Source organism: Hyperolius riggenbachi, chromosome 4, assembly GCF_040937935.1.
Source record: "Hyperolius riggenbachi isolate aHypRig1 chromosome 4, aHypRig1.pri, whole genome shotgun sequence".
NCBI lineage: Eukaryota > Metazoa > Chordata > Amphibia > Anura > Hyperoliidae > Hyperolius > Hyperolius riggenbachi.
In genome coordinates this window covers 55,742,431-55,766,880 of record NC_090649.1, presented here as the reverse complement: position 1 = coordinate 55,766,880, position 24,450 = coordinate 55,742,431, and the positions used below count along the sequence as shown (strand labels likewise).

Genomic DNA, 24,450 nt, shown 5'->3' with positions numbered 1-24,450 from the left:
AAGAGAGCTGCCTTTTACAAGCTGGATAAATCGTCCTCTGAGCTGGCTGGGAAAGGAGCTGGGCTGTCACATACTGAGGAATTACAGACACAGAGCTGTTTGCAGGAAGAAACAATCAGCCTGTCACTCTTCAGTGGATGAGAGCTGCAGGGGGAAGGAGGTAAACACACAAATGATCTCTTGAGATTCAGAAGGAAGGCTGTATACAGCTTGCTTGTGTATGGATGTATTTTCTATGTGTGGACATACTGTACATCAACCTACTTCCTGTTTTGGTGGCAATTTTGTTTGTTTATAAACAAACTTTTAAAAACTGTTTTTGACTACTTTTAATGCGGCGTGGAGTTGCGAAATTGTGACAGAGGGGAATAGGAGATGTCCCCTAACGCACTGGTATGTTTACTTTTGTGCGATTTTAACAATACAGATTCTCCTTAACATGTGTAGCAATGTTGGTGTCAATAGCTTGTATGGGGGCTTTGCTATGAGGAATTATGCAAAATTACAAATGACTACACGAAATCAATTGAATTTGCAAATTGTAAATACGTATAAGCGTAATTGCAAAAATTTACATAAAATTTAGCGAAATCGTAATTTGTTGATTACGATCAACTCACGCTGTATTCTCAACAAATGTGTTCCCACGGCAACAATTAAGTTCTGTACACCTCCCTGATAGAGATGTCGCGAACGGTTCCAGGCGAACTTTGGGGGTTCGCGTTCGCCTGCTTCAGGCGAACTTTTGCGGAAGTTCGATTCGCCCCATAATGCTCTATTAAGCAAAACTTTGACCCTCTATATCACTGTCAGCAGACACATTATTGCCAAACGCACTGGTCTCACTGCTGTAAGCCCGCCCACCCTCCCTCTTCCAAGCAAGGTCCTTATACCATTTGACTCAGTTGTCTGCCTACACTAATTAGTTATGGGACAGCTGCTACACACTCTGCTAGGGAGATTTTAATTAGCCTCTTGTGGGTCCCACCTCCCCTTCTACCTGTCTCATCTGCCAGGGAAGTATCCTATTTCAAAAACCAGTATACATCATACCATGGCTGGGAATCGAACCCAGCTGTGTGGTCGGCAAGCACACTAACCACGGTACCACTACAGTAGTAACTGAAGCTGGCCTAAAATTTACCATTTATGCTCAATGCAATAGAAACATTAGGTTGCTTAAAGGGAGCCTTAACTGAGAGTGATATGGATGTTTCCTGTAAACAATACCAGTTGCCTGGCAGTCCAGCTGATCTTCCTGACTGCAATAGTGGCTAAATCACACCCTGAAACAAGCATGCAGCTAATCCAGTCTGACTTCAGTCAGAGCACCTGATCTGCATGGTTGTTCAGGGGCTGTGGCTAAAAGTATTAGAGACACAGGATCAGCAGGCAATTCAGGCAACTGGTATTATTTTAAAAGGAAAAATCCATATCCTTCTCCGTTTAGGTTCCCTTTAAAGGGGAACTTCAGCCTAAACAAACATACTGTCATCAAGTTACATTAGGTATGTTAATTAGAATAGATAGGTAATATAATCTCTTACCCACCCTGTTTTAAAAGAACAGGCAAATGTTTGTGATTCATGGGGGCTGCCATCTTTGTCATGAGGGCAGCCATCTTTTTGGTTGAAAAGAGGTGACAAGGAGCAGGAGACACAGTTCCAACTATCCTGTGTCCTGATCACCCCTCCCAGCTGCGCACCCTAGGCTTCAAATGTCAAATTAAAAATGTAAAAAAAAAATAATTGCGCCAAAACAGCAGAACGAGAACAACAAAATCGGAAATCCCATCATGCTTTGCACAGCACCAGGGGAAAAAAGCCCGGGCAGTTTTCTTCTGTGCAGCTAAAAATGAGGCTTGTATAAAAGAAACAAAGTTCTGATGCTGTGAAACTGTTAAAGAAATACAAAGCCTTTTCAATGCTGCTGAGTCGATTTTTAGTCCGGAGGTTCACTTTAAGGATTTGTAGCGTAAAAGCCAACTCACATTGGCTGGGATTTGAACCTGGGTCTCACTGTGTGGTGGGCAAGCACACTAACCACTGTACCACTACAGTAGTAACTGAAGCTGGCCTAAAATTTACCATTTATGCTCAATACAAGAGAAAAAGTAGACAAGACAAATAACATTTATATCACACTTTTCTCCTGACGGACTCAAAGCACCAGAGCTGCAGCAACTAGGGCATGCTCTATAGGCAGTAGCAGTGTTAGGAAGACTTGCCTAAGGTCTCCTACTGAATAGATGCTGGCTTACTGAACAGACAGAGCTGAGATTCGAAATTCTAGGCCAGCTTCAGTTACTACTGTTGTGGTACAGTGGTTAGTGTGCTTGCCCACCACACAGTGAGACCCAGGTTCAAATCCCAGCCAATGTGAGTTGGCTTTTACGCTACAAATCCTTAATGGGAACCTAAACGGAGAAGGATATGGATTTTTCCTTTTAAAAAAATACCAGTTGCCTGAATTGCCCGCTAATCCTGTGTCTCTAATACTTTTAGCCACAGCCCCTGAACAAGCATGCAGATCAGGTGCTCTGACTGAAGTCAGACTGGATTAGCTGCATTCTTGTTTCGGGGTGTGATTTAGCCACTATTGCAGTCACAAAGATCAGCTGGACTGCCAGGCAACTGGTATTGTTTACAGGAAACATCCATATCAGTTAAGGCTCCCTTTAAGCAACCTAATGTTTCTATTGCATTGAGCATAAATGGTAAATTTTAGGCCAGCTTCAGTTACTACTGTAGTGGTACCGTGATTAGTGTGCTTGCCCACCACACAGTGAGATCTGGGTTCGATTCCCAGCCATGGTATGATGTATACTGGTTTTTGAAATAGGATAATTCCCTGGCAGATGAGACTCTCCTCCCTCCGGTAGGAGGGAGGAGGGAATAGGTAGAAGGGTAGGAGGGAGGAGGGACCCACAAGAGGCTAATTAAAATCTCTGTAGCAGCTGTCCCTTAACTAATTAGTGTAGGCAGACAACTGAGTCAAATGGTATAAGGACCTTGCTTGGAGGAGGGAGGGTCCTCCAGCAGCAGGGCCGGGCCGAGGCATAGGCTGGAGAGGCTCCAGCGTCAGGGCGTAGTGTAGGAGGGGGCGCAGAATTCATTCAGCTGTCATTCCTAATTGTGTATGAAGCAGAAAGAAATAAGAAAAGGGGATACATAGCAGTGACTGCAAGCCAGATAACTAGATATTAAGGTGTTGGGGAGGTTGTGGGCCCTGTGGCACCTCTTAGTCTAACAGCAATCAGTGTGTGACAGCTGGGATGGGAGGGATGGAGGGGCGCACTTTGGTGTCTCAGCCTTGGGTGCTGGAGGACCTTGTCCCTGCTCTGTCCAGCAGTGATGTGTATTTCACTCAATCAGGTGTGCCTCCAGGTATTAGAGCTCTTGAAACATGTTTTCTATCATTTTTGTAGCTGGTAGAATTTTTTAAAATTTTCAAAGTTCGCCTCCCCATTGAAGTCTATTGCGGTTCGCGAACTTTTTCGCGAACCGAACCTTTCGCGGAGGTTCGCGAACCTAAAATCGGAGGTTCGCGACATCTCTACTCACTGAATGAAATTCTTCCTAAAATGAAACCAACTTACTTTTTGCCACTTCAGAATGATGTCACTGCCTGCTGATGATGAGGTCACCCTGGTTCCCTGCCTCTGTACAGCGCAGGTCATTAAAAACAGGATGTTAATTAAAAGCGACCCAAAAAACGAGAGTTCGTTTCAGTGAGCCAGTCCTCTCCTGACTCCTCATTTCCTGTCACATATGACAACTATAAAGGAGGATTTGTAGAAAAGGAAACAAAAAAAACGCATGATTACTGCTGATTACATTTACACAACGTTTGCTTAAAGCAGCAGTTGGTGCAGAGTCAGTCCAGTCACAGGCAGATGAGGAGAGTACACACACAGCACGTACTCCATATTGCTAGGGTGGCGGCAGAGTGAGCCAGGCAAGCTCCACTCTAGTATTGATTGATCATCTCACACAACACAGGGGAAGACATCTGAATAACAATAATATATCCATACTCCGCTTTACTCCCTTTGGTAACTTCCTTTAACTACTTTAAGGAAGGACCACTCCAGCAAAAAAAAGTTACCAGTTAAAATCTGACAGACCCGACAGGTTTAGGACTAGTCCATCTCCTCATGGGGGATTCTCTTTGCTTTCAAAAGCATTTCCTGAATGGCAGTTTAACTGCTAAACTAGAAAGATACCAGCCAGCCTCCCTACGGGCTTGCACACTATTTTGTCATTTAGACTTTGCAACTGATGTTCAGGAAGTACTTTTGAAAACAAAGAAAACCCTGAGAATCCCCCATGAGGAGTTGGACTAGTCCGAAACCTGCCGGTTCTGTCAGATTTTAACTGCTTACTTTTTTTTCGCTGGAGTGGTCCTTTAGTTCGATCCCTCATAGTGGGGGTTGGGAGAAAGGCAGGCGGAGCAGCACAGGAGTGAAGTCATGTGGAGAGCAGCGGCATAACAAGAACCCGTTGGGCCCCCCAGCAAAAAGAGGTCGGTCGCCCCTGTAAAACCTTTACACCCAACACCTCCTAGCACCTTTTTCCCTTTCAGAATCACAATTTTGGCTGGGCACCACACATTAAATACCGATATTTTACTATAGCTAAACCTAACCCTACTCTCACACAGAACCCTCCCCCTCCCTGATGCCTAATCCTAACTTCCCCCTCCCCCCAGCACAAACACTCCACTTGATGCCTGACCCTAACTGCTCCCCCCCACACACACACAAGCACCCTACCTAATGCCTAACCCTAACGCCCCCCTCCCCCCCCCCCTGCACAAACACTCTACTTGATGCCTGATCCTAACTGCCCCCTCCCCCCCCCCCCCGCATACAAATTCTACTTGACGCCGGACCCGAACTGCTCCCTCCCCCCGCACAAACACTCTACTCAACCCCTGGCCCTAGCTGCACCCCACACAAACACCCCACCTAATGCCTGACCCTAACTGCCTCCCCCCCAGCACAAACACTCTACTTGACGCCTGACCCTAACTGCCCCCTCCCCCCCCCCCCCCCCCCCGCATACACCTTCTATTTGACGCCTGACCTTAACTTCCCCCTCACCCCGCACAAACACTCTACTGGATGCCTAACCCTAACCGTCCCTTTCCCTTGACATCTATTTGATGTCTGACTCTAACTGCTCCCACACACACACAAGCACCCTACCTAATGCCTAACCCTAACTGCCCCTTCCCCCTGCACAAACACTCTACTTGAAGCCTGACCCTAACTGCCCCCTCACCACACACAAACACCTTACCTAATTCCTATCTCTAACCCCCCCCCCCCCGCCTAACCTTAACTGCCCACCAACACCAATCACCAACCCCTGCCGCAAAAATAAATAAATAATTTTACAGGCTCCGCCATAGGTGCCTATAGAAATAGCAGTATTGAGAGCTAATTTGGGCGCTCAATAAATATCGGGTGCTAGACCCAACGTCCTATTAATCATGGTGCCGCAGGCTCTCCGTCTCCCCATTCTCTTCTTGCACCTCTGACACTTTGGTTGTCCTTGGCAGGTTTTGGAGCGCCGTATCAATTGTTATGTATAGAGTGTTTGGAGGGCCCCATGTAAAACTTGCACCGGGGCCCATAGCTCCTTAGCTACGCCACTGGTCATAATGTTATGGTGGGAGAGGACACAGTGCTCACACTTGTTATAGGAGGATATCACGGCAGAAACTTGTCATATGAGCCTTAGCAGCCAAGCCATGAGGGGGTGACACCAAGGCCAAGCCGAGGCAGAGGCGAGAGAGGCTCCAGCCTCAGGGCGCAGTATAGGTGGGGGGTGCACAACTCAATCAGCTATCATTCCTATATTGTATTTGAAGCAGAGAGAAATAAGAAAAGGGAATACATGGCAGTGACTGCAAGCCAGATAACTAGAGATTAAGGTGTTGGGGGCCCTGGGGCGCCTCTTAGTCTAATAGTAATCAGTGTTTGACGGCTGGGGTGGGAGGGATGGGGGGGGGGGTGCACTTTGGTGTCTTAGCCTTGGGTGCTGGAGGACCTTGTCCCGGCTCTGGGTGACACACAATACACGGTGACACATAATACATGGAGGCAGGGGCGCCTCTAGCCTTCTTGTCACTCCAGGCAAGAAATCCTGTGGCGCCCCCCCCCCCCCCCCCATAAAAAATAAAACAAAAATCATATACATTATAGAACACTTCACACATGATATAAGCCATCAGAGAGGGATAACTATGAAATGGGGCCCTAGGCAAGATAACACTTTGCCCTCCACTGATGGTCACCTGGCTTATTTAGTTAGATTTGGTGGGGACTAGCAACCACCAGGCCCCTAAACTCTCTCTAGACCCTAGGCAGCTGCCTAAGTTTGCCTTGTGGATGATCAGCATTGTATGCCATACAGCACATGCTGCCAGTATGCACCTCAAATAAATACAGCATCCACACTACAAGTTCCAATGGCAGTCACATTGCAAGATTGGATTATCAAGCAAGACATTCTTACTTTCAAAATAATTTTTCACAAACATTATGAGATATGCAGATATGTTACCACCTGTTAGGGTAGGACTGGAGTGGGTATATCATGACATTGAAGGGCTGATATGGTAAGGTGGTTTAAGGCACAGTGCACACCGAGCGGTTTTAGCAGCGATCCGCCAACCGCATTTGTCTGTGAAAACGCTTGGCTAATGTATTTCCATGGGATGGAGCACACCAGCGGTTTGAGGTTTTTAGCAAACCGCAAACGTGCCTCCTGCTGCACATTTGCGGTTTGCAGAAGCGATTCTGCCTCAATATAAAGTATAGGAAAAATGCAAACCGCTCTTAAAAACGCTAGATCAGAGCGGTTTTCCAGGCGTTTTTGCTACAGAAGCTGTTCAGTAACAGCTTTTACTGTAACAATATTTGTAATCTGCTTCACAAAAACGCTCGGCATGTTTAGAAAATGTCTCTAAACATGCCTAGAATCGCTCTGAAATCTGCTCCAAAACCGCTAGCGTTTTGAGGATCTGCTAGCGGTTTTGGTGTGCACTGGGGCTAATAGTTTGATTCATAATCCATTCTGGAGATAAGCACAGTGTGTTTGTAGTGTAAGTGATACAAGAGAAGAGAAGTAGAATGGAGGGAGGAAGGGTAGTAGAGGGTCAGAATTGATGACATGGATGAGCAGATATCTATGAGTAGAATAGAGGCTCAGTGGGTACCACTACTGCATTTTAGTGCTGAGTCCTAGGCTTGAACATTGGCCAGGGCAAAATCTGCATGGAGTTTCTGTCTTCAGACACTTCAGACATTTCCTGCATCCTAAAAAACATACTAATAAGTCAACTGGTTTACCCCAAAACAATCCTATATTGAAAATATTAGACTATAACTGTGGTAGGGATTAGACTGTGAGCTCCTCTGAGGACAGTCAGTGACATGACTATGTACTCTGTAAAGTGCTTCAGGAGATGTCAGTGCTATATAAATAAACAATAATAATATGGTAGGACATTATACTATGACTATGGTAGGGTTAGATTGTGAGCTCCTCTGAGGACAGTCAGTGACATGACTATGTACTCTGTAAAGTGCTTCAGGAGATGTCAGTGCTATATAAATAAATAATAATAATATGGTAGGACATTAGACTATGACTATGGTAGGGTTAGATTGTGAGCTCCTCTGAGGACAGTCAGTGACATCACTATGTACTCTCTACAGTGCTGCAGAAGATGTCAGTGCTATATAAATACATAATAATAATATGGTAGGACTAGGACATTAGACTATGACTATGGTAGGATTAGATTGTGAGCTCCTCTGGGGACAGTCAGTGACATGACTATGTACTCTGTAAAGTACTGCAGAAGATATCAGTGCTATATAAAGTACTGCAGAAGATGTCAGTGCTATATAAATACATGATAATAATATGGTCGGACATTACAGTTTGACTATGGTAGGGATGAAATTGTAAGCTCCAGTGAGCAGTCAGTGACATGACTATGTACTCTGTAACGTGCTGAAGATGTCAGTGCTACCTAAATACACAATAATAGTTCCAAATGCTACTGGCTCCCCTGAAGAGTGCTCAGACTAGTGTACATAGTTGTGCACATTGTTCCCCAAGTAGCAGTTGTTTGGTCAGAGAGACAGTGGGAGAGGGAGCATGAGCAGAGGTTGAGGGCAAGCAAAGTTAAGCTCCACACTCACCACGGTGACTGCAACAACACAGGAAGATGGATCCAGCGAGGTGTCTCTCATGACAAGCATCCAGCGATTCATCTTCCTGCCAGCGGGTATGTGAGATGTCACGTGACATTACAGGACGAGCGCGAACGAGAAGTCAAGCGACCTCAGTACTTTACTTGATCCTCAGTGACGGTCACTTTTCACCACACAACGCTAAGGGTTGTCACGACATCGTGTAAATGACTACTTGTCACTCAAAAAAAAAAATTGATGAACATCGGGAAAATCGTTGGAAAAATCGTGAGGTGGTACATAGCATTAGAGAGAGGGCAAACAGACAGCATTAATGGAAATACATTATTATGCCATCTTCAATTATAAGTAGTGATGGATGTAATTACACACATTGCTTACATGTCCATTATCATTGTTTGAGCTTTAGATGCTGCCCTCCTATTCACTCACGCACAATGAAAGACAAAACCTGCAACCCCCACTGTGTCCATTACACACTTCAAACACTGTCCTGTTGAATTCAGGGAGAAGTGCAGGCTGTGTAGGGGAGAGGATCAGATGATCCTACCACTCCATAGCTAGTCATGGCTATCCTCTTGACATCTAGACATGCAGACATTCTAGCAGAGCACACAGCTGTCTGCAGAGTTTACTGTTTGTTTGTTTGTCTCACTCCCTCTGCAGACTCAGTAACATTTGGGGGTAGGGCGCTGTCGCTGTCTCCTCTGTGGAGGGGCAGAGAACAGCTATAAGCCAGACACCTTCTTCTTAGGGAGTATCTATAATTCTGAACTCTGAATCATCCTTTAGTGACTTAGCAGAAGGCTATTTGTGAAAAGAGCAGAGTAACCAAGCAGCTCAGGGTGACCCAAGCTACTAGGAATGTATAGGGGGATAAAAGGAACCAAATGCCCTCCTACTAAAAAAGCAAAGCTTGGTGTAATTTGCCTTTTTAAAACAGAATGAAATCTTTTTCTCTCCAGTCCCTTACAACGGTCTTTCAGGACAGGAATTTTTATTTCCCCTTGGACTGACAGTAATTTATTGCGCCTTCCCCATCAAAGCCGCTCCAAGCCGCTGCCTGGGTGGTCAGTAGGTAAAGGCGCCCCTGCATGGAGGCTAGGATACTGACGGCAGCCCCACAGCTTGCACTTATAATCACCAGGCAGAAGCAGCCGCCACATATCTATTCAAGCACATGCAAGCCAATAGTCTGGCTTCCCCCTGCCGTGCGACCGTGTCTGGCCCGCCACCAGGAAATAGGAGCTTTCAGCCTGTCTGCTTAGGCTGTCTGGTTAATCAGCTTATGATTCTAATCTGCCGTTAATTAGCTCATCATTAAATTACATTTGGGATTGCTCTGTCTTGTTGCTGTCGCTGTCAAATAACGGCATTTCAGAGCTGTTCTCTCACTTTGTATGGAGTGACATGGCTGAGGCACTCGGTGTACAGCCTGCAGTGGTGTCCTCTGTCACTTCCTGTTACTCGGGAACCCTCTGCTAGAATGCTCATTCCCTTATGTGTAATGGCTTTTGTCTGGCCACACTGGAAATTAATCCATTGAGAAAGTGACTGTGGATATCAGAGGCTGTATGCAGTGTGGCACTGACAGCCTTCCTCAATCCTCAGATCGCGGAACTTTCTGAGATACACCCCTGCCCCCCCAGCACACCCCTAGCCACACCTCTGCCACCCCCCCTCCCCCACTTCCAGCGCAACACTAGTTACACGTACCACAAACAATTCATATGCAAAATACATCGTTTTATCATTGAAACCCTACTTGTCCTATATCATTATTGGTTTTCAGAAGAATTCAGTGCACACCAACAGGTCCATTAACAGTAGCTAGGCACCAGCCAACACCCACAGATAGGAGCTGCACACCCATTGGTCCATTACCAGCAGCTATGCACCAATCAGTGTCCACAGAGAGAAGCTGCACACCCATAGGTCCATTAACAGCAGCAGCTATGCACCAATCAGGGCCCACAGACAAGAGCTGCACACCCATATGTCCATTAACAGCAGTTATGCACCAATCAGTGTCCACAGAGAGAAGCTGCACACCCATAGGTCCATTAACAGCAGCTATGCACCAATCAGGGCCCACAGACAGAAGCTGCATATCCATATGTCCATTAACAGCAGTTATGCACCAATCAGTGTCCACAGAGAGAAGCTGCACATCCATAGGTCCTTTAACAGCAGTTAGGCACCAATCAGGGCCCATAGTCAGAAGCTGCATATCCATATGTCCATTAACAGCAACTATGCACCATCAGAACCCATGGACAGGAGCTGCAAACCCATAGGTCCATTAACAGCTGCTATGAACCTATCAGCACTCGCTTCGAGAAGCTGCACATCCATAGGTCCATTAACAGCAGCTAGGTACCAATCAGGGCCCACAGACAGGAGCTGTACATCCATAGGTCCATTAACAGCAGCTAGGCACCAATCAGGGCCCACAGACAGGAGCTGCACATCCATAGGTCCATTAACAGCAGCTAGGCACCAATCAGGGCCCACAGACAGGAGCTGCACATCCATAGGTCCATTAACAGCAGCTAGGCACCAATCAGGGCCCACAGACAGGAGCTGCACATCCATAGGTCTATTAACAGCAGCTAGGCACCAATCAGGGCCCACAGACAGGAGCTGCACATCCATAGGTCTATTAACAGCAGCTAGGCACCAATCAGGGCCCACAGACAGGAGCTGTACATCCATAGGTCTATTAACAGCAGCTAGGCACCAATCAGGGCCCACAGACAGGAGCTGCACATCCATAGGTCTATTAACAGCAGCTAGGCACCAATCAGGGCCCACAGACAGGAGCTGTACATCGCGCAATGCCCACCCATATATCAACCAACAGAAACTATGCACCCAATCCCAGAGCCCATAAATGAGCAATATCACCCATTACTTTGGTATATCAGCATGGTACATCATTCCCCTCAGTGTCAGCAGGAACATTGAGTTAGATCTTTCCCAGTTCATAATATTGATCTACAATGACTTGCTTGATCTTTGCCAAATGCGTATCCCAAGTCCTCCCCCCAGAGCCGGGACAAGGTCCTCCAGCACCCAAGGCAGCAGGCTGAGACACCAAAGTGCGCCCCTCCATCCCTGCCACCTCAGCCATCACACACTGATTACTATTAGACTAAGAGGTGCCACAGGGCTCACAACCTCCCCAACACCTTAATATCTAGTTATCTGGCTTGCAGTCACTGCCATGTATCCCCTTTTCTTATTTATTTCTGCTTCAAACACAATTAGGAATGACAGCTGAATGAATTCTGCGCCCCCTCCTACACTGCGCCCTGAGGCTGGAGCCTCTCCAGCCTATGCCTCGGCCCGGCCCTGCCTCCCCCACCTCATACAGTTAGATCAGTCAGAATCCATTCTGGATTAGCAGCTTACAGACAACACATGAGTTCATGTAATTCAAGATGCTTGCTATAAGTAACTAATGCTGTTAAAGCTCGACTTGGAAACGATACTTGGAATGTAGTCTGGGAATCTGGGAATATTCAAAGCACTTCAAAGCTGTGGTGTGCAGGGAACATTCTTACCAGCTGCTAGAGTTCTGTAGTTCTGTACCAAACTCTCAAAAGTAGGCTTAAAGAGGAGCTGTTAGGTATAAGGTCTCAGAGAAAATAAACACATATATCAGTAGCTAAAGATTGGCTGTACTTACATTACATATGCATTTCACTGTCCACGTTTGGATTTCACAGAATTTGTATATAGTATATGCAGAGATAGATGCTCCTGACAGCTCATGGCAGGCTCCATGTTTTTCTGTCAAATGTGTCGTCATGTCCTGCCTGCTTCCTGATCACAGATAAGCTTGTACTAAATAACACAGTGTGCAGTGAATATTAATGAGCCATGTGGCTAGGAACAATAGCTGACTCCTGCAGTGTACTCTGCCCGAGATTTATCAGTGCTACGCTCTGGACTGATTACACAAGCTGCTGTAACGTCTCATTAGCAGCCGAGGGGAGGGCCCCAGAATGCTTTGCAGTTTAGAATGCGGCTTGCGTCTTTATGGGTCTATAACAGCCTTTAAAGAGACTCCGTAACAAAAATTGCATCCTGTTTTTTATCATCCTACAAGTTCCAAAAGCTATTCTAATGTGTTCTGGCTTACTGCAGCACGTTCTACTATCACCATCTCTGTAATAAATCAACTTATCTCTCTCTTGTCAGACTTGTCAGCCTGTGTCTGGAAGGCTGCCAAGTTCTTCAGTGTTGTGGTTCTGCTATGAACTCCCCTTCCAGGCCCCTCTATGCACACTGCCTATGTATTATTTAGGATTAGAGCAGCTTCTTTCTTCTCTCTTCTCTTTTACAAGCTGGATAAATCGTCCTCTGAGCTGGCTGGGCTTTCACATACTGAAGAATTACAGACACCGGCAAAGCTGTTTGCAGGAAGAAACGAGCAGCCTGAAACCTCAGTGCATGAGAGATGCAGGGGGAAAGAAACACACAAATGATCTCTTGAGATTCAAAAGGAAGGGTGTATACAGCCTGCTTGTGTATGAATGTATTTTCTATGAGTGGACATACTGTACATCAACCTACTTCCTGTTTTGGTGGCCATTTTGTTTGTTTATAAACAAACTTTTTAAAACTGTTTTTAACCACTTTTAATGCGGCGGGGAGCGGCGAAATTGTGACAAAGGGTAATAGGAGATGTCCCCTAACGCACTGGTATGTTTACTTTTGTGCGATTTTAACAATACAGATTCTCTTTAAGATAAGCACACATCAAAGGTAACTAAGATTTTTATCTTCACTAATTGCTTTTGGGCTTCCTTCTAAACTGTTTAACACAGGAGAATAGAGGTTTAAATTAGCTTCTGCAGCCTGACAGTTACTCTTTAAAGAGACACTGAAGCGAAAAAAAATATATGATAAAGTGAATTGGTTGTGTACTATGAATAATTACTAGAAGATTAGCAGCAAAGAAAATATTCTCATACTTTTATTTTCAGGTATATAGTGTTTTTTCTAACATTGCATCATTCTATAATATGTGCAGATTACACAACACTCAGCATTCAAAATGAGTCTTTCAGAGCAGTCTGTGAAGTAATGACCTCTCCTCTAGCAGAGGAAAAGTAAATAGTCCAGGAACAGTTGAGATAATAAAAGTCAGATAACAGCCCTCTCCACGACTAAAGGTGCCCATACACTCGTCAGATTGGCAGCAGATAGATAAGAAATGCATCTGATGATCTATCTGATGCGTTTTTAGAACATTTTTTACCAGGATAGAATTCCAATAGATTTCAGTTTGAAATCTATTGGAATTCTATCTGATGGCATTTTTTGCCATCAGATTTCCATTAAGGCCAATGCAAACTGATAAGCAATCTCATCAGATCGACCTAAATTTTCCATCCTGCCAGCTCGATGGAAATCCATCGAAATCGGCCATCGATCGGTCGATTGGCCAACCGATTTGCAAACGATTAATCGATCGATCGGGATCGATCGGTCGGCCAGAAAATCGGCTGAGTGTATGGGCCCCTTAACTTAGTCGGAGAGCTTAATGGCTTGTTTGCATAGAGATAACAACTGGAGTTTCTCAACTCTTCCTGTACTGGAAACAATTACACTGATGTATCTGATCTTAATGTTTTATATACACATACAAATCATAATATCATCATTTTTTTTTTTTCGTTTCAGTGTCTCTTTAAATACACCCCCCCCATGAATAGTGACCTGATGATGATCACTACAGAATCCCTCACCAGACGTCTTCCTAATGTATTCGTCAATCTGTGCCAGTTTTAATTTCTGGGCTTCTTTTTCAACTTTCTTTTTATTTAAAAAATGTTTTACAAACAAAAAAAAATCAGTCAATAATCAATATTGCATAATAAGTGCAGATCATTTGACAAAATATACAGTAAATAAAGTACTATGACAAAATAGGTCACTATGTTCATAGGAGTAACTATATGTCACAATGTAATAAAACAGGTAGCATAGTGACAATAAGCAATATTCCTGCCTCCCGGGTCAGAACAATTATAACGCAGTTCAAAATTTCATAAATTGGAGTAGATGGAGCGTAGCCAGGTTTCCCTGGGGTAAGAGGTGATTTTCTAGATTGTGTAGATTGCATGAACTTTTTGGAACAACTCCACCCTACAGGGGGGAGCAGAGCGCCACAGTTTTGCAATTAGTGTTTGCCATCGTTTTAGTTTTTTTTAGAGTTTTAGTAGCATTACAGATTAGGCCCACCAATCTATTTTGCGGTTTGCTCAAAGATGGCAGGAGTTTATGAAAAAGGGCCATCCATGGGTCAGGAGGGATCTGCACTACTAAGACCTCAGAAGCTAGTTCAAAACACACTTTCCAAAACTCAGATACTGATTGGCACTGCCACCAACAGTGGCATAATTCATCAGCCCTGAGTGGGCATTAACGGAAGCACAACTGAGATGTAATTAGGCCCCACCATTGTGCCGGAGTGCTGAACCAATCATAAAATATCCTATACGTTCGCTCCTTTGCATTCTGGGATTCAAGTAAATTACACAAATTCCGCAGCTGCCTAACCCCCCTTAAAGTGTCCGGACTAAAAATCTACTCAGCAGAACTGAAAAGGCTTGGTGTTTTTTTAACAGTTTCACAGCATCAGAACTTTGTTTTTTTTACCAAAGCATCATTTTTAGCTGCATTTTTAGCTAAGCTCCACCCATCAAAGATAAAAAGCCCAGGCTTTTTTCCCTGATGCTGTGCAGAGCATGATGGAATTTCCTATGTTGTTATTCACGTTGCCTAGCAACTGGAAGGGGTGATAAGCACACAGGACAGTTGGAACTCAGTCTCATGCTCCCTGTCACCTCCTTTCAACCAAAAAGATGGCTGCCATCATGAAATCAAACATTTGCTTGTTCTTTTACACAGTGTGGGTAAGAGATTATATGACCTATTTTAATTAACATAACTAATGTAACTCAATTACATTATGGTGCTCTATCTGGTTCATGGCCTGATTTTGCACCCTCCAAAAATCGTTTGCCTGAAGAAGCGGGACTGTTACCCGTGAAACACGTTGCACTTTTGGAGCTACTAATAAATGTTACTTAAGACTGTAAGTAACCTGTCCATTGGCCTTTTTTTCATAAGGGAGGTGAGTCCACCCACTTCCCCCTTTTTAACAATTTTAACTAATTTTATTCTGCTTGGCGCCTCTGTTATTGTATTTCAATATCAATTACATTATGTTTGTTTAGGCTGGAGTTCCTCTTTAAAGACCAGGTGATTTTGCATGGGGGGCGTGTTTGGGGGTCAGGCAGCCGGATCCCTGCTAGGGCTTAGGTGGGCATGGTGTCCTCAGTGTGGCCAGGTGCCCCCCCTGTATGCAGCAGCCTTTACTCACCTCCCAGGCTCCAGTGAAGAGCAGTTGTGGACCCCTCTGCTCTCGCAGGCATCCCCGCTTGTACTGCCGCTAAGTTCCGGGTTGCGGCTTGATGACGTCAGAGCGAGCGGGGATGCCGGCCAGAGCGGAGGGAAGCACCGATTGCCGGGGGAACATAAGGAAGGTGAGTGGATCCTCTTCTTTCCCCCCTACCATTGCAGCTCCAATGGTGATCACTACGATATGCCGGCGATCATAGTGATCACGTGATCAGAAGCCAAGCGTGATGGCTCCTGATCACTGAGGGTAAATGTCAGCTGTCATATGACAGCTTAATCTCCCCTCTCGGGTGCGCACGATTGCATCGGGAGTCTAGAACTGAACAATCTGCTCGCAAACTGTTTTTGGAAGCTAACGTCCTCCATTTTCTGCATCTGTTTTGAATGCAGCTGGTCAACTCGGGTGCAGCCGGCATCTGGAAGCACTGCCAATATCTCCTGTTGGATTTATCTATTGCCAGCATACTTTGTGGACTTCTGTATAGTATAAAACTGATGCTAGTGCTTCTCTGCACTAACTCTGGAATGGGAGCTACCATGGAAACATCAGAGGAGAAGTGTGGCCATGACCTCCCTTAGCAGACACAGGCTTCCCTGGTAGTTATGATGTCACTGCCTGTGTCTGACTCTGCATGCATAAATTGCTTGTTACAGGCGACATCACTCTCCCTCCCGCTCCTAAGAAGTCTCTGAAACTTTGCCTAGGCAAAACCCATGATGGAAGCTATTTACTTATAAAACATATTGTTTCTTGCCAAAACAACATTGTTAGCATGCATAGCATTGTCATACCAAAGCAATGTATACATGCAGACCTGAGCTACAGGCATTACTTTGACAGTTAAAGAGGACCTCAACTCAGAACTTCCTCTCTACTAAGCAACAGCATAATAACCTTTAAAGAAAAACATTTCTTTGTTACATCTGAGATCTGATACAAATCCTGCAATAAATCCTCAGTGTGTCTTCTTCCTGCTTTCATGGAAACAGACATAGGGTTAAAATCCTGTGTTTTTCAAATTAGCTGCTCTGCCGAGGCAGCAGGGATTCCTGAGCTGACGCAGCTGAGAGATCAAATTAAAGTTTTGATTAGTCACAGATGAGGGGGAATTAGACAGGTTAAACTCTCCAAATACATACAGTGTGTATTTCTCTCTGTTTTCCTTCTGTCCTGTGCAAGAGTTTAGGTCTGCTTTAACCGATTCAGGTATTATCATGCTGAAACCCATTGCTGTAGGTATGATAAAGGGACTCACCAGGGTGTTGAAGTTGTCCTGCTGATACAAGTGCTTGTTGCAGGTGACACAGTCATTCTGGCAGTCGCAGAGTATGTGTGATAGTAAGCACAGCAAGCCTATACTCCACAGAAGAGCCTTCATTGTGCTGAGACCGCGAGCTGCAAGAGAAGACACCTGGGTGAGTAATCATGGCTCAGGAATATCAGATGTCACTGTGTGTGTACTGCGTCTACAGCTCCTTTTGTCTCAGTTCTTGATTTGTTCTGCAGTTGATACCAATGTAACTCTTTTTATTATGGATATGGAAAGCTCAGTTCTGATGCTATCAAAGCTATGTAAATTAAAACTGCCCTCAATCTGAATCAATCAATATAAGGCTTTAGCAGCCCATTTATTTGGTGGCTTGCATGTGCTCCAGGCCAATTTATTTTAGCACATTTTATTTCTTATTTGTTATGTTTCCCTTCTTCTAATTAGCACTGCTGTAATGTGTATTTATGACCACTTGTCACTAGGGGGCAGCGTGAGGAAAACCAGAGGACTTCTGCTTTCAGTTTCTATATTTTCTCGTAGCTAGAGAGAGATCAAAGTATTCCAAGAATTTACAGCACAACGAGTTCTACCGACTGAGGTCAAAAGCAGCGCACTTATCTCAAACGAGATAACTCTATTGAAGCTTCTAATCAATTAAAGGATACTCGAGGTGACATGTGACACGATGAGATAGAAATGCGTTGTACAGTGCCGTTTGAAAGAGTTAACATTAAGGTATGCAAGTGACAGCTTCTCTCCAGCCAGGACTAAGTTGGACAACAGCGTAACCCTCACTGATAAAGAATTACAGCCATAAAACACTTTGCTGGGAGACAACGGCTAGAAGCACTTACTGAACTGCAGTGCTCAGTTCAACTGCCAAAATAGTGTGAGAGACTGGCCAGTGCATTCTACTCAGGGAGAAATATGTATTTTATATGTATGCACCTTACATACTCGTGTATAAGCTTAATTTTTCAGCACAAAAATGTGCTAAATAGTCGCCCCCTTGGCTTATATGCGAGTCAGTGGAACAGAACGGATAGTGGAGCAGGTATTGTTACTGGCAGAGGAGCATAAGGATCTTGCACTAGTGATTCTGCTCCAGCCAGCTGGCTCCCTGCTCTGTCCCTGCCCCCCATCCCCTGCAACATGGTGTGCAGAGTGCGCTGCTCAACACTACCTGTGTCCCCTGGCTTGTGGAGCGGAGTGTGCCAGCAACGTGTCAGCGGTGAAATGATCGGGGATTCTTCCTGTGTGGCAATCGCTGTGTCTCATATCTATGACGCCATCTAATGGCATCTTAAGACACAGCTGTATGATCCTTGGGGTACATCTGGCTATGGGGAGGTGGCCTGACATGTACGGGGGGCACATCTGAACACTGTAGAGGGGGCTATACTGGTGAAGGGGCTTATATAGGAGTCAATTACTTTTTCCTGGTTTCTGAAGGGAAAAGTGGGTACCTTGGCTTATACGCGGGTCGGCTTATACGCGAGTATATATGGTATTTTTCAATTTTACAATTTGTTTGCGGCAGTCCTCCTTTAACTACTTCCTGCAAGCTTTAAAACAATCCATTTTGCAGGGAAGGCAATCAGGATACACCCATGGGTGCCACAGGAACGTACACGGCTTCTTTCCCCCACCTATGGGCAGTCAGGAAGTGGTTAACAGCATATTCGTCTACAGGTACACTTTAACTGATGTTGGGAGCAGAATTCAGAACTGATGAGTGATTACAGAATCATAAGATGTGGTCTCAATCATCAGACAGACAAGAAGGGTCTCTAATAACACCAAAACCTCGCTGGGCGCAAAGAGGGAGCGGTAAACATTGGCCATTATAATGGAGGAATTTCACATTTGCCTGGAGGAGAGCGTTTTCAGATGAAGTCCTTGATGTGACAACAGTTCAGGCAATCATCATTAAGTATGACTCTTCAGCTCCTCGTTACCTACTTCCATTCCTCTTGATGGCCTGTTTGTAGACGCAAGACAATGAATTTTACCTCTGCATGTTTGCTTTCACTAATTTAACACGTCTCGATGTGGCAGACGGGGGAGGACAGTGAAGATGTAAAGTCGGAAACGCCACAGGGCTTCAGAACGGACAGTAAACACAGAGGATTCGCCTTCGAGGGGACGCAGCAGACTGAGTGAAGCAAGTGGCTCATTTGCATAGAAATAACATATACTGCAGAAACATATTGCCTCTATGAATGCTAAATGAGGTCATTAGAGTCAATTTGCATAGTATAAAATGAAGCTGTCAGTCTTGAAATTTCCTGGCATCGCCCTAGAAGAGGAAGCTGTGATAGACGACGTGGCGCTATCGCTGGGACGGTAAAGCAAACCTGTCACAATACACTGCGCTATAGAGAATAAAGCTTTCTTAATCCTTTTGCATTGTGACAGAATTTAAAAGAGAATACATAAATTGTTACCTAAAGCTGGCCACTAATGATCCAATCTTTTTCATCCAATCTTACCATTTCTATGTAATATAAGGTAACTGCCTGAAGTATCCATTCAGTATATTCACTCAATTTACCTTTATACTACATAGATTTGGTAAGATTGGATAAAAAAGATTGGATCATTAGTGGCCACCATTAGGGACTCATGTATGTCATTCGTGTCTATTACTGTTATTTTTGCAAATAAAAGCTTGTAATCGTTGATTGAATACAATGAAAAAAACTAAACAAAAAAGTACTAGGGACATAATTTGAATATTGTAACAACCAGGACAAATGGTCAAATAAAATGTGTGAGTTTTATCTAGAGTACCACTTTTTATTTTCAAACTATAATGGCTGAAAACCGAGAAATAATAATTTCTTCCCTTTAAATTACATACACAATAAAATAGTTATTAGCAAAAAGTTAAACCCAAAGAAAGCCTAGTTTGTCCTAAATAAAAACAAGATACAGATAATTTGGTGAGATGAGTAGTGCTAAAGTTATTGGTGAATGAATGGGAGGAGCGTGAAATGTGAAAATTGCTGTGGTTTTTAAGGGGAAATAACCTGTGGTAGGGAAATGGTTTTTAAAGTAGTAGTGAAAATAACAAGCAATTCAATTGCTTACTTTTTACAATTTTAATTTATAAATTATTTCCTCAGTGTTTGCCCTTTTTAAAATCTTTCCTCACCCTGATTTATATTCTGAAATTTATCATAGGGGGCGACATCTTTAGTTCTGCCAGGTGATCTGCAGAATGTTTGTTTCCTGAGCTTTCTATGCACAGAGGGAGATACTGCTTACTTGGCAGTAACAAACAGATGACTTATTTCCCACAATGCAGCAAGGTTCACAGACAGGAAACTGTCATGACCATGGCCCTGACATCATACCGTGGGACGGGTTTCACCACAATATCAGCCATACAGAGCCCCCTGATGATCTTTTAGAGAAAAGGAAAAGATTTCTCATGGGAAAGGGGGTATCAATCCTGTTCAATCCTGGGTTAAAGTTCCTCTTTAAGCTGTCATTAAAAGTACATTACAAAATTGGAGACGATGAGGAAAAAAATCTCATATTCTTTCTCCAGCCAAAACAACCCTGTCCATTAAGATGCAAATTCCAGCGTCATTTGATGACCCAAATCATTCATGGCTCTACTGAAGCAGGTAAATGACTACAGATGCAGGGCAGTAGTAAGAGGACAAGGACCAGACATCGCAAGCCCACTCTGTACAATGCAGAATTACCCCGGCACGGCCTCCAATAGCTGATCATATTCAGCCAGCACTATGAACTGTGACAGAGATATAGAGAACACAAAGCTCTTTCCTAAAAGTTTGAGTATATTTTGTTGTTTTTTTTTTTTTAGGTATCTTATATAGTCCTGGTACCTTTTCCTGTTTATCCAACACATTTTCAGAAAACTTTAGAACCAATCACATCGCTCGCTGGGCAAGGCCAGATTTATACCTCTGCCGCCTCTGCGTTATCTCTCTTGTTGCTCCCCTTCCATGAGCAGCCCCCAACCCCCCCCCAACTGCTTGTTCAGCCTCCTTTCACATTTGCAGCTTCCTCTTTCTTTCATGTCCTCCACCCCTCAGGCAGCTGCCGACCTAGGCCAGGGCCTTGATATCTTTTCCAGAGACTGTTACTGATATTAATTTGATAAGGTCAGAGGGCAACAAAGAATGCTGTAGACCGTAAGGGCCTGTTCAGACTATATGCGTTCCTAGCCGTTTTCAGGGAACGCGTACTGGTACCAAAAACGCATAGAAACGGCTCCTAATGTTTTTGAATGGGCTAGTTCACATGTATGCGTATGAGACGCATACGTTTCTCATCCGCATTGCTGCACGCAGTTCTGTGCGATACGCATAGAAACGGACGCAATGAAAGTCTATGGACGCGTATCAAAAACGCGTACTATTGCGTTTTTAGCATCCGTTTTCCTCTGCGGTTCCCATAATTCTTTTTTTTCCCCTGGGTCACGTGTTTGTGCAAAACGCAATAGAAAACGCATTCAAACGCAAGAAAAACGCATGCGTTTTTCAACTTGCGTTTCTTTGAATTTATACGCGTTCTACAAACGCAGCAAGTATGAACAGGCCCTAAGTGTTGCAACAAACATGAAATTGCTTTTTACGTTTATAAGAATATCTGCTATTGCATAGCAAAGTTTTTTTATTCTTTCTTGGGTCATATTGGAAGATAGTGGAGTTGATAAAAGGTTGATGCACTCGTAGGGGGTATTTGCTATATAAAGAAGGAAGAGGCGGGGGGGGGGGGGGGGGCTACACAAGGGAAGGGATTCAAAAGAAAGTTGCAAAGGTAAAAGTATAAACTCAGCTCTGTGTGAGAAGAGGGTAAGGTTTAGCGATAGTAAAAGATTGATAACATTTACTGATATTTTACTATCGGCATTACTACTGCACAATAGCAGAATATTTGTAAATTTGCTGATATTCTGCTAGCAGATATTTCCAGCACCTATTTTGCACGTACATGAGATACCGGCATTGCAAGGTACTTTCAAACAGATGCTGCAATAATGTCGGGGTTCAGCCCAGGGCGGCGACAATACGTAGAAATCCTGGCGTGGCTTAACATTAGCGTGTATCTAACCTATCAAAACTGGCTTGTGGTGACCAATCAGCTTGCATCTGGTTAGTGAATAAGCAGTTAGAGGTTTTTATAGACAGAATGTGATACCCTCCCTGGGTCAGTAAAAATACGCAGCAATATGTTAAATTGGACCTGAACTCAGAACTTCCTCCCTGCTCTAAAAGATAGGCAACAGCATAATAATCCTTAAAGAAAAACATTTCTTTGTTACAGTTGATACAAATCCTGCATTAAATCCGCAATGTGTCTACTTCCTGCTTTCATGGAAGCAGACATAGTGTTAACATCCTGTGTTTACCAATTAGCTCCTCTGCCGTGGTAGCCAGCTGACACAGCTGAGAGATCAAATTACAGTTGTGATTATTCACAGATAAGCGGGAAAGGGACAGGCTCTTCTCTCTAAATACATACAAGGTGCATTTCTCTATGCTTTCCTTCTGTCCCGTGCAAGTGTTCAGGTCCACTTTAAGAGAATGTTTGTGTTGTTCATACCTTACAAGGAGCTCGAGGGCGATTGAGTTCAGCCACTGTTTTGGGTGGAGTTGGCCTTCGGTGGCTTCCGTACAGAGCTGAGTAATATCATTTGTCCAGTGGGGATATGCCACTGACAGTTCAGTGCGTCTGTTTCATTACATTTAATCACCTATTACCGCCTCTCGTTCCATCTGATGGCTCCGTGTCCCTCAGTGTTAGTATCTCCAGACTGACACGTTTCTCTGATTAACTCATTTACTGACACAGTGTGAACTGTTGTGATTGTTCCCTCCTGTTAATTACGTGGATGGCGTAAACACTGTAGTAATTACCAGCAAGAGTTATTTGTTTTCCAGCAAAGTATGAGCTTGTTTATCAAGCCTGTGCCTTTGTGTACATTAGAGTTTTTCTTTGAGTTTGGCTAAGGACATGGTTGTTCTGAGAAGTAGACCCTCATACGGAGAGGGTAGCTACAGGTGCCTCTTAGTATTAGGTAGCAAGAGCTATTCCCAGTATTAAGTAGCTAGAGGTGTCCCCAAGTATTAGGTAGCTAGAGGTGCCTCTGACTGAAGGAAGATCTGGTCAGTGGAATGCTGAGACTCGGGTGAGTAACCTCTCATTTACACTTTGCTCGGGACTAGGCATAGGAGGGAGGTACTTGCATACGAGGGAGGTACTTGGGGAGGAGAATGAGCCTCCTTTCCATCATCAGGCGCCTGTAGGCAATGTACCTACAGTGCCTTATGGTAAATTCGTCCCTGGACCTCAGTATAAATATATTCTAAATCTATTGGAAATCATCCTGTCACCCATAGGTGTAACCATAGCCCCTGTGATCCCCGCAATTGCAGGGGGGCCCGGGGCCTCTCCTCCTCTCATTCGCATGCAGTGTAGCACAGGGAGCATTATATTTGTCTGCTTCAGGGCACTCTCTGCTGCCCTTCGCCAAGCTCCCGATCACATGACTTGCATCAGTCATGTGATAGGGAGTCGGTGAATGGCAGCAGAGAGAGTGTGCTGTGATGCATAGAGTAGACCTTCAGCACTGGAAGCAGGTAATATTGCCCTCACTACCTGTTCCAGTGCTGCAGGTCCCCTCTCTGTGCATCACAGCACACTCTCTCTGCTGCCATTCACCAGCTCCCTATATCACGTGACTGATGTGAGTCATGTGATTGGGAGATCGGGGAAAGGTAGCAGAGAATGCTGCTGGTGTGATGCGTGGCCGATGCGAGTCATGTGATCGGGAGCTCGGGGAAGGGCAGCAGAGAATGCTGCTGGTGTGATGCATGACCGATGCGAGTCGTGATCGGGAGCTCGGGGAAGGGCGGCAGAGAGTGCTGCTGCTGTGATGCATGGTCAATGTGAGTCATGTGATCGGGAGCTCGGGGAAGGGCAGCAGAGAGTGCTGCTGCTGTGATGCATGGCCGATGCGAGTCATGTGATCGGGAGGTCGGGGAAGGGCAGCAGAGAGTGCTGCTGGTTTGATGCATGGCCGATGCGAGTCATGTGATCGGGAGCCCGGGGAAGGGCAGCAGAGAGTGCTGCTGTGATCCATGACCGATGCGAGTCATGTGATCGGGAGCTCGGGGAAGGGCAGCAGAGAGTGCTGCTGCTGTGATGCGTGACGGGTGCGAGTCATGTGATCGGGAGCTCAGGGAAGGGCAGCAGAGAGTGCTGCTGGTGTGATGCATGGCCTATGCGAGTCATGTGATCGGGAGCTCGGGGAAGGGCAGAAGAGAGTGCTGCTGGTGTGATGCATGGCCTATGCGAATCATGTGATCGGGAGCTCGGGGAAGGGCAGGAGAGAGTGCTGCTGGTGTGATGCATGGCCTATGCGAGTCATGTGATCGGGATCTCGAGGAAGGGCAGCAGAGAGTGCTGCTGTGATGAATGACTGATGTGAGTCATGTGATCGGGAGCTCGGGGAAGAGCAGCAGAGAG

At 44.9% G+C, this 24,450-nt stretch overlaps 1 protein-coding gene across 2 annotated transcripts in view; it reads right to left on the bottom strand.

Annotated features, from left to right (window-relative positions):
• PNOC (prepronociceptin) overlaps window positions 1-24,450 on the bottom strand; it is a 145,151-nt gene that overhangs the window by 63,092 nt on the left and 57,609 nt on the right. The window contains exons 1-2 of one of the 2 annotated variants that reach the window (XM_068279021.1): window positions 22,525-22,585; window positions 16,927-17,066 (exon numbers count right to left, since the gene is read on the bottom strand). In XM_068279021.1, the coding sequence (XP_068135122.1) occupies window positions 16,927-17,049 (123 nt within the window). In that variant the 5' untranslated portion in view covers window positions 17,050-17,066; window positions 22,525-22,585. Of the gene's footprint in view, window positions 1-16,926; window positions 17,067-22,524; window positions 22,586-24,450 lie in introns of those variants that run through there. The other variant, XM_068279019.1, reaches the window with a different exon arrangement.